Source organism: Lissotriton vulgaris, chromosome 3_1, assembly GCF_964263255.1.
Source record: "Lissotriton vulgaris chromosome 3_1, aLisVul1.2, whole genome shotgun sequence".
NCBI classification, from domain to species: Eukaryota; Metazoa; Chordata; class Amphibia; order Caudata; family Salamandridae; genus Lissotriton; species Lissotriton vulgaris.
In genome coordinates, this window is record NC_141689.1 from 153,984,890 (window position 1) to 154,001,849 (window position 16,960).

A 16,960-nucleotide genomic window follows, 5' to 3' on the forward strand; every position below is an offset into this window, starting at 1 on the left:
TAAAATAGCAGATAAACTTAAAAACATCAAGAATGGCTTCACACAGAGGTTGCTTGCAGTCCCAGAAAACACTGCAAATTGTATATACCATATATATATATACAGGCTTATGACACCTGCCTATAGGGATAACTCACAAGTGGGCCATTGTCAAAATTCTGTAAGTACCTCATAAAGGGGCAGCTAGAAAGGACAGCAAGAGCTATGAAATAACAGGCCTAGGCTGCAAGATCTCAGTTAGCAGATCTGCCTTGGTTTCTACCATGGGCAACTGATGGTCAAGCACTTCTGCAGCTCTGCACACTACCACTGCAAAAAAGGTCGTATGTATCCGGGCCAATAGCATTTTGTAAGTCATCTGTAAAATGAGGGGCTAGTTAATTAACATGCAACAATGTTAACGTATGCAGATCTGAAATACGCATGAAGTAGTGAATTTCACTCCAGGTCTTACCTACATTTGAGTTTTGAACTTCAGAATCCCTAAACTTCAATATGGAGCGTTTTTTTTACTTTCATTCGATATACAAGTGACCATTTATTTATTTAAAGTGTTTTATATAGCGCTGGCTAGATCCGAAGGTATCAGAGCGCTTTACATAAGGTTCCACATAGTTGCCAAATTACATCAGTCACAAATTACAAAAAAACATACCATTAAAACATTAAAAGAACAGAGGGTAAGTAAAATGGAGTGAAAAAGGGAAAGAGGTAAGGTATAGATACGACGGAGAGACGAAGGAAAAGTCTGCCCCCAGTCCGGCTGGGTAGGTGACGGCCACGGGGGAATCTACAGCCCATCTCCTCTTCAGCTATCAGGTTGCTCCACCGGGCATCCGTCAGATAGCTAGGTCTCAGCGGAAAAACATTCAAAGAGCGAAAATGACGAGAGAAAAGGAGCGTAGAGGGGGAAAGGGGTAGGGTGAAGGAGTAGGAGAGGGATACGACAGAGAGACAAAGGATGGTCTGTCCCAGGTCCGGCAGGGTAGGTAACGGCCGAGGGGGAATCCACAGCCCATCTCCTCTTTAGCTAACAGGTAGCTCCACCAGGTGTCAGTCAGATAGCAAGGTCTCCACAGTCAAGGGAAAGATCCACGAGTAAATGCCCTGGAGGGAGAGCAGGATGAAGGGTCAGTGAGGGTTGTAATCTTTTTCAAAAAAGTTGATTCTATCATCAGACTGTTCAAAAGACATGGTAAAGTCCCACACAGATCCATCACCCTCCCCGAACTTGCTCAGTGTCGTAACGTAACTTGAGAACCCCACCCCACAAAGTACATGGCAGAGGTGGGCCCCCTCAATGTGGGTTGTAATCAAGATCGGGTAGATGGCCAGATCAATTATCAATGAGTGGTAGGGCGTCGTGGGGACACCAACTGAGGCCAGGCAAGGTGGTGGAGTCTTTGCTGCTAAACTCAGACCGGGGCAAAGGGGGTGTAGTCAATGCAGTGGTGCAGCATGATGACAGGGCCCGTGTCCACATGTCTAAAGGGAGGTGAGCGCAGGTGAGTAATATCCGTCAGTGGGAGAGACAGCATCCATTTGCAGGTCAGGCAGGGCGCCTCAAGGACCATGAGGATAATTAGCAGAATATAAAGCTTGTAATCACTGACAAGAGGGAGCCCAAAAATACAGACTGCAGCCAGGTAAACCCCACGCCTCTCTGAATATAGCAAGTCCAGTGGAGTAACAATAGCCCCACAGCCCCAGTGTTGCAGGGGGGGCTTCGGCGCTGTGCGGCGGGCCCTGGGCCAGAGAGCTCCTGACTGGCTCCTGACATTGAGGGGGCCCACCTCTGCCATGTACTTTGTGGGGTGGGGTTCTCAAGTTACGTTACGACACTGAGCAAGTTCGGGGAGGGTGATGGATCTGTGTGGGACTTTACCATGTCTTTTGAACAGTCTGATGATAGAATCAACTTTTTTGAAAAAGAGAGCAAGTATGTAGAGCGGTAGTAGATGGAATGAAAACATTAATTTTAGGAGATATTAATTTTACTGAAATTAATCCAGCGTACTAAGAAAATTGATTGTTTTTGTAGTCTAATTGAAATGTTGTGGAATGAAGCAGAGAAGTATAGATAAGCTCGAAGCAAGGACTAAATTTACCTAAATATCGCACAGATCGTACTATCCTTGTCATGTCACTCAGCTCCCCCAGCCATAAGGAGTTCAGTTTTGTTCGCGTCAGCGTATGCAGCTATAGAAATGGAATGATTTAAGTTGAAGACTGGAGGGAGTTGCATTTGAACTTGTTTATGGTTGGGTTCCACATATTTAGCAAAGAAGGGCTGGTGAAGGTGGGCACTGTGGTTATGACTGAGCTCATACTACTTGCACAGTGCAAGTTTCTGCAGACGCGGTTTCAATGAATGAGTGAAACGCAATGTGGATCTAGTCAAGAGACTGCTGCCAAATGAACAAGATGAATTTGAATTAGGTCAGTGGTGATGGAAGGATTTTAGAGTGACTAGTTGGGTAATTGGAACTCTTCAATGCTTTTAGACAAATTCCCATGGGGCACTTGAGGAGATTCTGTGAACCCAGATGTGAGACTCCGGCTTTTCAATTGCCGATCTGTACGCATGCTGTGGCGTTGTAGTCCTTCAGTTGCTTGAGGACAGCAAGCCCAGTACTGGAGATGATCATTTCGAAGTTCAAGGCATAAACACTTACGTATGAGAACTGTTCAGTAGCATAGGCTGCTGTTTTAAGGTATCATTCCATTCAACACCTGTGTGCAGAGGTATCCACGAGTCTGTTGAGTTTCTGTACATTCCTTGACGTTAAGTTAAAGGTCATTTAATTAGTGTCTCTCGTGACTGAAAATGAACTCTGTTTTAACAGCGACCCATTTCATGTGTTCTTGGATATGTTAATATGAAAATTTTGAATGTAAGCTAGAAATGGATTGAAAGGTGTTCAGTGGTCATGAACTATAGTGTCTTTAAGGATCCTGGATGAGACATCTAAAAACAACACTAAAGTGTGTCCGCATTGTCAGTTGTCAAAAATCACTGATAATTAACCATGTGGACTGACGCGGGGACACCTTAGAGGTCCACCCTACACAGTCAGATAACCAAACTCGAGCTTATAATGCTGAAATGATAAATTGCCAGCAAATGATCCTCCTTGGAGGGTGGGGGAGAAAACTACGACAAAGTTCAGGTTCTTTATAGAGCAAAGTGTATAGGTGATTGTGACGCAAATACAGAGTTGTGACAGCAACTAGTTTACTAGACCTCAAGTATCAGAGTGTCCCTGTAGATCCTGCCCTCGGGCGAATCTAAGTGAATAAAGCACTGAATACAATGATGAGTGCATAGGCAGGCCTCTGTGCTAGTCACACAGAGGAAATATGATCATTAAATTAAATAGGCCCATTAATGTTGGAGGTGCTTTCCACCACTGACGAGGTATTATTTAATATGCTCCCTATCACTTGCCTAAGATGTAAATGAGATAGGACACACAAAGGTGGCAGCTAAGGCTGAGGTGTTACCATAAATCCCTCCACACTTTGCTTGTGAAAGGTAAATACAATATGAATGTGAAAGGTAGAAATAAAATGTGAATGTGTAATTAATTCTGTGCATGAGTGTTCTATGAATCTAGATGTAAAGTGTAATACTGTGGATGATCTAAAATCGCACTCTCTGTGGACATATGTTTCATGTTGGAGGGCAGTACATGGTGGCGATGGGAGTTAAAGCTAACTGAGGATGAAAGATGCAGAAGCTCATTCCTTTCTTCACAAACTATGGATCAGGTAACACTCCCTATTTGCTCCATTATTAATTTGAAATGAGTGTCTGAATTGATAAATGAGTGGGACAGTTACAATAACTGTTTACCACACTCTAGTGTGACAAAGTAATGACCTTGTACCAAAGTGCAGACACCAGAGAGTGTGTCCTTTTGAATGTGTATAGTCGAGCAACATTGTATGCACACTACAGATCCATCACATGACTCACTCTGATATCAATCTCGCTTGGACCTACCCCTTGCAAGACAGAGCTCCCAAAGGCTGCGACACTAACACAAGAGAACATCTTGCTAACGTCTCAGCCACTAGGACATACACCGTAACAGGATTAGCTAGACACACCATCCATGGAAAAGAGCTGTAATCAGTGTGTGGTGAAAGTTACAAGATTGGTTTTAACAGTTTTAGATCAATTTATTACACCGTATGTAGCCCTTAGATGCAGTCTTTTTAAGTACAGTGTATGAATTAACTTAGATTTCGAGTACAAGCAGTTTCCCTGTGAACTTACTAGTTTCTTCAAAAAATATAATAACATACTGCAGTTTCTTTGCAATTTTACATCCGATTATTTTGGGAAATTAGCAAGACAGATTTTAAAACAATGCTTGGAATCAGGGCACTCTCTCTGATGGCCATCCAATGAGGTTCTATAACTTTAGACCCCTTCTCACTAGAGGATCAAATATGAAGGACAAGGGCTGTTTAAGGGTGCAAAGAAAAACTGGATACCACGTGCAAGAATGATGAACTAAGATGAGATGACCACTGGCGAAGAGACGTGATGATGGCCAAGGTGAAAATTTAATGGATCCACAACATATGCTTCCTGTTAAAGTAGGGAGATGTTATTAGCAGAGGATGAGCCTGCGGCGGAGGAAATAAGAAACATTGATACTAAGAAAGCGTCCAAGGTGAGCACCTGAACCCAGATGATGGCTTCATCTTCTGGTTCATGGAGCTGAGAATCCCCGTGCTAAGGCGTGCTACAGACATGCATCATTTTGTGCACTCTTGCTCGCCCATCCTCTAAGTTTAAGGCGATCGCAGAGGTTAGCTCAGGCTCAGACTAAGAACAGTGATGAACTAGGAAAGATCATCACCACCATCAGTGCACAGCCCTTCAGTGGGACCAATGCAGAGCAGCATGCGCTCTTGTTAGAACTTCAGTATCAGTGAGGGGGACGGGTGATAACTGTTCAGAGATGATTCACAACCAATAATCCCACTCCACGAACATAAAGGTATCATGAACACACTGGCCGAACGTACTGAAAATACTGTGTTTTGGTTTGTTCTCTAAGCAAAGTGAGGAGCTCTCCTGAGCGACGTCCCACTAACAACAGGGAGGAGCATCTCAAGGACATGCTCCCACTGAGAGCACACACCGCACATCTGAGAGGCTCCCTACAGCAGCCTTCTCAGCTTAAGCACTGGCATAGTGAAGTAAGGAGCCCTGCTGAAGAACGACCTGCTAAAAAATGGGAGGGGCAGCTCAGGATGTGCCCTCTCCGAGAGCACACACAGCCACCTAGAGTAAGCTTTTGCACACTGAAGTGAGGAGCTCTACTGAGAGGCAAATTGCTCTTAAAAGGGAGGGCATCTTAAGTACCTTTGCCTACTGAGAGCACATCAGAAAAGCTCCCTAGAGCAGCCAAATCAGCACAGGCACTCACGTAATGAAGTGAGGAGCTCTACTGAGAGAACACGCAGCACATTAGAGAAGCTCACTAGAGCAGCCTCCTCAGCACAGGCACTCACGTAATGAAGTGAGCAGCTGTACGGAGAGCACACACAGCATATCCGAGGAGCTCCCTAAAGAAGCCTCAGCATAGGCACTCGCTTAAGTGAAGTAAGGAGCAGCTCAGGAGGCAAGGTCAGCAATACCTCTAGAGTGTCCGATGAGTCCACAACGATTCAGGGAAGAGCACTTCAGCACAGCTTGGGTCAGTACATTCAGTGAAGGAAGGAAGCACTGTGGAAAGAACCTACTGCATTCCTTGGCAGTTCAATTACCTTACCACACTGGCCTCCATCATTGCACATGCATTTCCTTGTTATTAGAAAAGGTGAGGGTGCACAAAATGTCTTACAACCACTCCTAAACTGCTAGGTCTCTGCTCACACCTATCTAGATATGATACACATGATAAAATGTCTGCAACGCAAATATTACATTGAATAGTCACCAGTGCGTTGTCAGTGAACTGGGGAAAAAGTGGTTTACGAGCAATGGAGTTTGCCTAGACTGTATAGAGACGTACGCAAGAAATATTTTATGAGCTGTAAAGAACAGGTTGTATCAGTAATTCTGCAATACTGTCACTTGTTGCAGTAGATGTAGACTAGTGAAGGGTAAAAAGGAATCCACAAACCAAAAGCAAGGCAACTCAGCCAGGCCTTCAAGTCATAACTCATAGATGGGTGCTACAAATGGACACTTCCTTGCAGGGACAAACACTAGGCAGAGAGGGCAAATGAAGATTAGCGGGTGGGAAAGAAATACTTAAACAATGACACAAGGTGAAAGAAGAACCACACAACACTACTGAACCTACAGATAGGTAATCTGTTATTGTCCCTTCCTTAGCCTACCTTTGGTTCCACACTCTGACACCATCAATTAGCTGCTGTCTAATAAGTAGCGTCAGTGCTAGACCCTCAATAGTTCTATATTGCTACTAATATTATTACTAATTTTCCTGTAACTATGATGTTACCAGGTCCAAAAGTGAGATCACAGACGTTCCTCCCTCCCAAGACCTCTGTAATACACTCAGCACCTTCTTCCACCACAAGATCAGGAAGATATATAACAGCTGTGACATCTTAGACCGGCCCACTACGCCAGGCACCATCGCACACAACCACACTGCATCCCAACAGACCATGCTCTGCTGTACCCCGCTTACAATTGAGGACACAAACAAGACCATGAAGAGCATCCACTCAGGAGCCCCGATGGATCCTTGCCTGTACTGCACACCTTCCACAGAGCAGCTGCCATCTCACCCAGGTTTGCTGCACCATCAACTGCTCCATTGAAACCGCCACCTTCCCCAACGACTGGAAACAAGCAGAGATCAACCACCTGCTGAAGACCAGACAGTATAAGAAACTTCAGACCCATCTCCCTCCTCCCCTTCTCAGCCTAGGTAATTGAGAAGGCCACCAATGCCTTTGTTGCCATTTCCCATCGCACCCTAATCAAGAGACTCCATGACGCTGGTATCTGCAACAAGACATTGGACAGGATCCACTCCTTTCTCACCGGCCAGACTCAGCGAGTTAGACCACCACTGTTCCACTCAGAACCCACGGAGATCAGATATGGAGGTCCCCGGGTTCCAGCCCCACCCTCTTCAACGTCTACATAAACACCCTTGCAGCCATCGTCAGAAGCCACAGATTCAACATTGTCTCCCATGCGGACGACACCCAGCTGATCCTCTCTCTCACCAACAAATCCACAACCGCCAGAACCAACTTCCACAGTGGAATTAAGGCTGTTGCTACCTAGATAAAAGACAGCTGCCTCAAGCTCAACTCGGACAAGACCAAAGTACTCATCCTGGGACCCACCCTTTTAGCCTGGGACGACTCCTGGTGGCCAACAGCTCTGGGTTCCCCCCAATCCGACGAATCACACTCGCAACCTCAGCATCATACTGGACTCAACGCACACAATGAACCGCCAAATCAACACAGTTTTCTCAGCCTGCTTCCACACGCTCCGCCTGCTTCTAAAGACATTCAGATGGATTCCCACAGAATTCAGAAAGACAGTCACCCACACACTCATCACCAGCATACTAGACCATGGTAACACACTATACTGGCGTCACCCAGAAACAGCTCAAGAAACTACAGAACGTTCAAAACGCTACAGCCAGACTGGTCCTTGAAACCCCCCTTCCACCTGCCCCCCCCACCTCAAAAGACATCACGCAACAACTGAGACAACTCCACTGGCTCCCAGTCAACAAGAGAATCACCTTCAAGCTCCTCACTCACCCCTACAAAGCTCTACACGACGCAGGACCAGCATACCTGAACCACTGCCTCGTATTCCACGCACAACTCCACTGGCCCAACTCGCCCTAGCCTCCATACCGAGGACCCACAAGACCAGAACCAGAGGAAGCTCGTTATCCCACCTCACTGCCAAGACCCGGAACACCCTGCTCCTCCACCTCAGGCAATTCGCGTCGCTGACCCAATTCAAGAAGGACCTCAAGACCTGGCTCTTCAAATGATCATCCAACCCATGTGAACAGCAGCTCACCCCCCCCCAGCGCCTTGAGACCCTCACAGGTGAGTAGCCACGCTATAAAAGCCCTTGATTGATTGATTTTACTTGGCCCTATAAAGTAAATTGCGTAGTTGAGGAATCGTAGAGTAATGACATATTGTGACACACTGTCTATCCCAATTACCCCAGGACTAAGTTGTACAATGCTTAGACGCTCCAAAGCGTGTCCTGTTTTAAATATGGAATGAATACATTAAAAAATGATTGTTTAGCTTTCATTTCTCCTTCCTTCCAGGGCTCGGGGGCAGCGGCAGTGTCCACTCGAAACCTGGGGGTGCTGTTTGAATCTAATCTACAGCTAGACGCGTTTGTCAATAAAACCGTGGCAACGTGCATGCTGCTGCTCCGTACACTGCGGAAGATTCTGTCTTTCCTTCCGGCTCATGCTCGCCCAAAGGTAGTGCGTAGTATCATCTTAAGCAGACTTGATTACTGCAACGCGCTACTTCTGGGCGCGCCTGCTGCCCTAGTGGGTAAATTGCAGCGAGTGCAGAATATGGCTGCTAAACTGGCCCACTCCAGACGGCGTCTTGATTCATCCTCCTTGGCGCTCATGGATCTCCACTGGCTGCCAATCACCCGGCGCACTGATTTTAAAGCACTATGTCTTGTCTTCAGGGCCCTTCATGGCCAGGGGCCATCTTCCTTTCAGATGATGTTCTACTGGTACATCCCCACTAGATCTCTCCGTTCCTCCTCTGCCTGCTTGGTGGTAATCCCTAAAATCCTAAGTACGCGGATGGGCGGGCGCTCCTTTAGGTTCACTGCAGCCAAGTTATGGAATGCTCTACCCTTGTCCTTGAGAAGTAAAGAGGACCTTTCTTCCTTTAAAAAGGGTCTAAAAACACACCTTTTTCCTAGGTTGGTGTAACGTTTTAAGGCAGCATAAAGTTGCGTATAGCTGACCAAGTCAAGCGCCAGGATACCCTATGGGTGACAGTTTAGCACTATACAAATATGCCATACAATACAATACAATTAATATGAGAATTTCTTTGTCAGCTTTTCCTCACCTACTTAGCAGTTACAGAAATCTTTGATCCCTGCATAAAAAAAGACAAACTTCAGATAGCTCTCAGTTCAGCTCTCAGTTCAGTGGCTCCCACCTCAGTTGCCACCAGTTTCAACAATTTGACAAGCCTGGCAGCAGTAACTACAAATGTTCTAAAAAAGTTAAGACCAACGCTGACTGGCCACTAGGCACAGGGATGTGAGCCAATCTTGCTTTAGCTTTATTTAACTTCTGAGGCAACATCCGGGTAAAGGCATCTGAAGTAAGTGCCTTATCACCGCAGTTACACATACATCTTCGAAGTAGAAAGCTTTTGATGAGAGTTCAATGACTAGTAAAGTCTAGTCCCATTATGGCCTCAGCCTAGGCTGTCCTAAACCTACGAAAAGATAACACGTTTCTTCAATTAAACTTTTTTTTTTTTTTAAATGTCCCCCTTTTGTTCCTCCCACTGCAGACAATGAAATCAAGACAGCAAGTAATTGGACGTTAACACTGGTGCCATAAACTGTTGGAACCTTTTTGTTCAGTTGTCACTGACCTGAAAAATGTTTGTTTCCCTTAAGCGTTAAATAACCATTCAAGTCCCTAGAAAGGAGAGCCACAAAAATCTAAAAAGCAATCTAACTTAACAGACACGCCAGTGTTGCGGTTTCCTCTCTTGGAAGCAAGATGGTGGCCAGAATGGGGTCTATATTAGAAAATTGATTACTATTCCAATATCAAGTTGTGTTGTCGCAGTGTCAGAAAACACAAAACATAAACAGTCACATACAAGAAAACAAGACTGATGTCAAGTAATTACAAACAATAGCAATTTAAATGTGTCAATTTCCTAATACACACTCTTGCTCAGGCTTCTACAACGAGCAGCTCACGAGCTACTGATAGCTCTACTGTGTCCAGGGCCTAGCCTGCTAAATTGTAACACTTTGCTCGGTTGAAATATTATATGCATTCCAGCATTGAAATGTGTACATTTGAGACAAAATGCGTGTAATTTCACAATTCATAAGCTGATGTTTGGAAAAAATATTTGGATTTCCAAAATATATTTAAACTGATATTTGAGTGATTAACTGAAAGACATTGGGTGAGAATGATCAGTAATATTTAAGTGTTGACATGTTTCTCTCTTGGGCCATAATGAATATCATTCCTCCGGATACTCGGTGTACCCCTCTACTTCTTGCAATTCAGCAAGGACACTGGCTGATATATACAATCCTATGCATTCAACAGTAATTTGGTGCAACATCCTCCATGTAGTTTATCCCGATAACTAATTTGATATCCTCGCCTTGAGTCAAGACAGCAATTCAAAGAGCATAACTCTTACAAGTAAGACATCTGAAGAACCACTTACCCTCCATGGCATATTTCATATCCTGTGCAAAGAGGCCCCACATGACTTCAGCACTGATCTTCCCCACACTCAGTTCCTGAGGAAACCTGCAAGGAATGACGGCATTGTTTGTTCTTTGACATAACTGTGTCTGTAGTTAATGTGTCTGATTGTTCCCTCAATCCTATCAGTGGAATCTGGTTCTGCGTCTTGGATTCCAACACTAAGATCAATAATCTATCAAAGCAAACACTCCCTATCTACTCGATACCTAGTTTCCCAAGCCCTGAGAACCAGTACTACATACTGAATAAAGTGTGCTCCTGATGCTCCAGGAGCCAGGCAGTCCACACCCGATGATACATGTTCTGAATGTGCCCTTCAATACCTAAAAGACAGTTGTTAGGCCCAAGCCCTCCTTCGTGCCTGTGGGGGTCTCTTTTACTGGAGATACTTACAAGCCAAACAGAAGCCACCCTGCATTGACAGACTTATCTATATATAATGCAAGTGTTCGATTTACTTCATTGTTTGAGCACAATACACATTGCTTTGGGTTGTGAATATACATTAAGAAACCTAAGAGGCAATGTTTTTCAGAAGCACTGAACACTGATCTTACTACTTTGTTATTTAAATTGACTTGCAGCGTCTGTGTTGCTCATCACTTTACCATTTGCTTCATCCTCACATTAGGTTGATGGAGTAGTATCAGCAATACACATATTCAGGTTGTCTTAAATAACTATAGAAGCTTTTAAAATAATATATTTTGTTAGGTAACAATGTCAGTTTTAGGAACATTATACTGGTAGATAGGCGTGTCAACGCTAGAGATATATTGTGATAAATAACCAGATGAGGAGGAGGTTTAGAAATATGCTATGGAGTTAGAGACCCATGTAAGCTTTCAATATCAATGTCAATTTAACTAAAGTCCGCGCCACTCTATTGAGTGGGACACAATGTTTAACTGGAGACTGGAATCTGCAGGATGTTAACTTATAGACCAGGGGTGCTGTGAATGCATCAACTGATGCACATGACCAAGACACAGCCCGAGCTCCAAGCAGCAGTCATTAGTCCCTATAATTGCACAGTCTGGTTACACAGGCTCCAATTGATCTAATGAGGCTTGCATGCATTGCCATCAGGATTCTAACAAGCTATAGTGGGTTTAAAAGAGGTGCTGGGACAGAGTTTCTAAAGTCACATGCATCTCAATCTGTGTGTTTCCTGAAGCAACATATCAGGAACCATCAAGAACTGTATATCCCATAGACATCCTGACTAATTCTAGCTGTGCCACTCAGCACACAATGCCTAAGCTGATATTGGTTGCAATGTGTCAACCACAGTGGCTCTGGCAGCTCTACCAAGTAAATTATGAAAAAATTAAGGGCAGTGCAAAGAGGTGTTCCACACAGAGCACATGTGACAAGGAGCATACAAGAAAACAGCACAAGAAGAGAGAACTCTCACCCGGGGTTTAGGCGCCTCCCTGAGCTGGGGGTTTGTACTTATCAAGGCGAAAGGGTTAGATCTCCACCAGACCTGAACCCATTGAAACTCTTCCATCCAAAGCAAAAAGTTATTTATAGAGACATAGACACATAAGGTAGACAGACAGATACCAAAGGGATTCTCTAGGAACACACAAAAGACAAAAGATAGGAGAAAGTTAAACAAATGCAGCAAAGCAGACAAAGATTCTAACACTGGTCCAACAGGATGGACAGACACATTGCTTACTGGTTGAGTACAGGGGTGTAGGCATTTTTGTCTTCCTCTATGATGGAGACTATCAAGGTGATGAGTTTCGGCCAGAAGTCCAGGTTCTTGATGCTAGGGCCCTGCTCCTCTGGTGGCAAATCTTGCTTTTTGTTCTGAAAATAAAGCAAAAGAAAATTCATAGCTAATTGCTGAAGTACAATAAAGCTATTTTCCAAGGACAAAGGTTTCTTCAAATACCCATACTCAAAGGTTGTCCAAGGCAGGTCTAAGGTTGCTGGATTCCTTGACAGATTTTTAGGATGGCAACCCATACTTTAAAAAAAATGTGTTTATTGGTCCCAGACAGCAATTAAAAAGGCATCATGTACATTTTATAATACAAGCTTCTGCAGCATAATTTACCAACATCAAAACGTATTGTGTTTAACCCCTATTTCTGTGGGAGTGTACATTATCATTGCCTTGACTCAAATTCGTCCACCTTGGATCTAGGCATCTCATAGAACAGTTTAACATTTCAAGTTGTACAGTTTCAGTATACATTCCTTATACATATTCAGAACCACCCCCTCTAGTTCGTTCATTCCCAGGAAGCTATAGAAAAAACAACGTTTACTACTACCGCCCTGTTCAGCCTGAGATTTACTCGTCTGTCTGTGTAGTTTGTAGGTAGTGCAACAGAGGTTCCCAATAATCCCTGGGTCTAGACGTTAGTGGTAACTCCTCCGCATAAATCTCTAATGTGTTTCTGCAATAGGACATATCTTTGAGACATTCCTTGAATCTAGGGGGGCGTCTACTGCCCCACCGGATGGCGACTCTGCGATTTGCAAGTAATAATGCAACCGCTAAAAACTTCCTCCGTTTCGCATGTGCCATCATGTATATACCCAGTAGGCATGTCCATGGTGCGTTCGGTATTGTTTCAGATAGCATGGTTGTGAGTGCTCCCGTAACCTCTTCCCAGTATTCATGTATTTGTGGGCAGGCCCATGCCATATGGAAGAGGTCGGCTTTCAATGCCTCGCACCTGTAGCACTTATCATTCGGGCGAAGGCCATATTTGTGTAGTTGAGTCGGGGTATAGTAGAATTGATGTAAAAATTAAAGTGTACTATACGTAGATTGCAATTCGGTGTCATTAGTTGCAGCTATATACAACTGTAGTCTCAGTCCTGTTCGCTTATGGTGTCCCCTAGTGTCTCTTCCCACTTATGCAGTGATCTGTTTACTATTCCACTCTGCTCTAGCTGATATGTGTTGTATAAGCGGGTAATCAGTTTCCGACGGGTGGGAGCAGTTAATAATGCCTGTAGGGCTTGCAGTTTGGGTGGTTCATCCGGATATGTGAAGAATAGTTCCTTTATCGCTGCCTGTAAGCGCATATGGGCAAACTGTTTCATAGGTGCTTGGTGTATGCTTAACGATGGGCCCTACCTCACAATAAAGCTGCCCTGTTGTAATATATAAGCAATTGTGACTAACCATTTCCTGCAGGAGTTGAAGCATACCCTTCTCCTGTGTAACAGTCAGTTTCGGATGGTGAGTCAGTGGGAGTGCTGGTGCGTAGACAGGAAGTTTCTCGGCTCTGTGAGCCAGCATGTGCCATGCTCTTGAGGTGCATTGGACTGGCTGAATCCTGTCAGTATGGATAAAGGATCTAGGGTCTGATATGTACGCCGGCAGGGGTGTTGGATATACACTATCCTTCTCTACCACTACGTGTGGCGTAAAGGTGTTTGGCTGTAGCTAATAATGGGCGTGTTGAGCCTGAGCCAAATAGTAGTACAACTGCAAGTCAGGCGCCCCAAAGCCGCCTTTGTGGTAAGGTTGCGTCAATATATACCAGCATATTCTAGCCTGTTTTCCAGCCCAGGTTTGCTTCTGCATTGCTGTCCTTAATTTCGAGAACAATGCCTGTGTTAACCAAATTGAGATATTGCTAAATAAATACAACAATTTCGGTAGGACAATCATTTTTTGCAAAGCTATACGATCTGCAAGTGATAGGGGCAGCCGTATCCATCTTTCTATTTGGTCGTCTAATTTGGCCATAGTTCTCCCATAATTTTCCCTCACCACCAATTCCGGATCCTATGTATCCATAAACCTAAGTATTTTACCGGGTCCGTTCTGCAATTCAAGGGTAGTTCAGATTCGGACGTACTGTGGCCGGCGTGAGCGGTATAACCCAGTTAATCCGCAAACCTGAGTTCTGTTCAAACCGAACGTATTCTCTTATCAATGCATTTCAGTGAATGTCCGGGTGTCTGGTGAACAGCACCATGTCGTCTGCATAGAGGGAGATGTGGAGGGGCCCGAGATGGAACTGCAGCGCAGCCTCTGGATGCATTTGTCTAATCTTACAGGCCAAAGGTTCTAGTATCATAGTGAATAAGATAGGGGAGAAGGGACATCCCTGACGCGTTCCTCTGCTTATACGTAAAGGATCGGACGTTTGTCCATTAATCCGGACTCTGGCGCTGGGGCTGTAATATAGCATTTCTATCCACTTCAAAAATATCTCTGGGAAGCCCATTCGGCGCAACACTGTAAGCATTTATACCCATTCTACAGAATCAAAGGCTTTCGCCGCATCTAGTAGGGCTGCCGCCGCTGGTGTGCCAGGGTCTAAGTGATGATATAGAGAAAAGATGGTTCGGAGGTTGTGAGTAGTGGATCTATTGGGTACGAACCCTGCCTGGTCTGGCAATACCAGTTTTTCTTGTAGAAGCTGTATCCTGGTCGCAACTATTTTTGCAAGAATCTTTGCATCTATATTTATTAAAGAGAGTGGCCTGTAGGATTCACATTTTGTATGATCTTTATCTGGTTTGGAAAACACGATCAAGAGAGCCTCTCTTAGCGAAGCGGGTAGTTTGCCCTCCTCGTATGCTTCTTCATGCACTTCAGCTAGATTAGGTATGAGTATCTCACTATATTTTTTATAAAACTCTCCAGGAAGCCCATCCAATCTAGGAGCCTTATTATTTGGAAGGGAGTTAATAGCATCCACAATTTCATTCTTCGTAATATGATGGCTCAGAAATTTGCGATGCGTGTCGGATAGACAAGCTATGGCAATATCCTGCAAGTACTGATTTATGTCTGATAGTGTAGTCGTCGTTTTTGTATCGTAGAGTTCGCTATAGTATTCTTTAAATTAAGCTAATATAGATGAGGTGTCATAGCAGGTATGATTATTGTCGTCAGTCATCTGGGTAATAAAAGTCGCAATTAGGGCCGGTTGGATTTTGCCGGACAAGGCGTGGCCAGGTCTGCCCCCTTCTCCATACATAAGTGTTGTAAATCTGCGCGATTTATACTTGACTTCGTCAGCCGCGTATTGTTGATAATCGTTCATTTTTTCCCTAATCTTGGCAAGCAGTGCCGGGCTGTGCATCATCGTATGTTCCTCCTCTAGTTGTGCAATGTCCTTTTCAATCATGGCCAATTGTTGCTGGATATTATAAAAATAGTTTATACCTAGGCAACTAAACGGTCCTGAGAGGATAACAGGTACTGGAGAACATTGATTTGTTGTAGTCAAATAGTAAATCACCTGCAGTAGTGCACATAGAATTATTGACAATAAGTAAGTGTATTATTCATGATTGATTTATTAAAAAAGTATATAAACAATATTTAATTAAGTCCTTGACACAATTAAAAAACATATAATTACTTTCTCCTAATTATTACAAATAGCATTATTCCACATAACAATATTGTAAATCACAACAATTTCAATTTATACACATAATATTTTAAAAAAAATTTGAATAAAAAAGACCAAACAAGTGGAGTTATTAATTTGTCTCTACGCGCGTTTCGGCGTATTCACGCCTTCTTCTGGAGAACCACTTGGTGTATTCCCGGTTAGGAGTGCTTACGGATAAAGCTGGATCAAAATCCTATCTTTGTTTAGGGGTGTTAAGGAATAGTGTTGTGTCCTTAAGTAATGGCAATCCAAATCTATAATTGCTTTCTTTGTGTAACTTGGATCATCTTTCTTGATATATTGCTCTGCTGAATTATATGGTTTATAAAAAGATTGAGCGTGGTTTATGTCGAAATCTACCAAAGATGATGATGCTTCTCTTGTTGAGCGTGATCAAAAAAATCGCAATTGAATTTGGTTGAGGATGCACCTTAGATTTCGGAAGTTCGGTGTTCTCAAATGTAGGTAGGCAGGGGTATTGATGACCTCCTATTCCTTGATAAGATATCCGTTCGCGTGTGATTGCGTGTCCTCAAATGGGGTTCTGCTGCGGTATTGTTGCTGGATATCCTTCAAGGTACCAGCATGTTTATTAATGCAGTGTCCTCTTATTGTGACCTTAAACGCCTCCCACAACGAGCCCGCACTGTCCACCAACCCCGCGTTAAAGTCAAAGTAGTCCGTTATGGCTTGCCGTAGCTCACTGCGGAATACCGGGTCTAGTTGTGCACTACTCTGCAGCCTCCAAGTAAACTGTCTAGTTATATGTGTGGGGACATCCAGCGCGAGGCGGACCGGGGAGTGGTCGGACAAAGCCTTTGGTAGATGTTCGATGTCTGTTGTCCACGTGCACGCGTCTTGAGTAATAAGCCAGTAGTTGATTCAAGACCATGAGTTATGAGTTGTGGACGTGCAGGTGCCTTCCTTACGGCCAACGTGTCTCGTTCGCCATATATCCATCATACCCCAAGCGTCCATACCCTCTCTCAAGGCTCTAGCGGCTTGTTTGCCATACCTCTCATTGCCTGTGGATCTGTCTAGGGCTGGGTCAAGGCATGTGTTGAA

General features: G+C 44.2%; 1 protein-coding gene across 4 annotated transcripts in view; it reads right to left on the reverse strand.

Annotated features, from left to right (window-relative positions):
• The window catches only part of UNC13B (unc-13 homolog B), a 3,024,149-nt gene that overhangs the window by 694,781 nt on the left and 2,312,408 nt on the right, over nucleotides 1–16,960 (reverse strand). For all 4 annotated transcript variants that reach the window (XM_086960243.1, XM_086960242.1, XM_086960241.1 and 1 more), the window contains 2 exons: nucleotides 12,193–12,326; nucleotides 10,462–10,547 (listed from right to left, as the gene is read on the reverse strand). In XM_086960243.1, coding sequence (XP_086816369.1) covers nucleotides 10,462–10,547; nucleotides 12,193–12,326 — 220 coding nt within the window. The remainder of the gene's footprint in view (nucleotides 1–10,461; nucleotides 10,548–12,192; nucleotides 12,327–16,960) is intronic.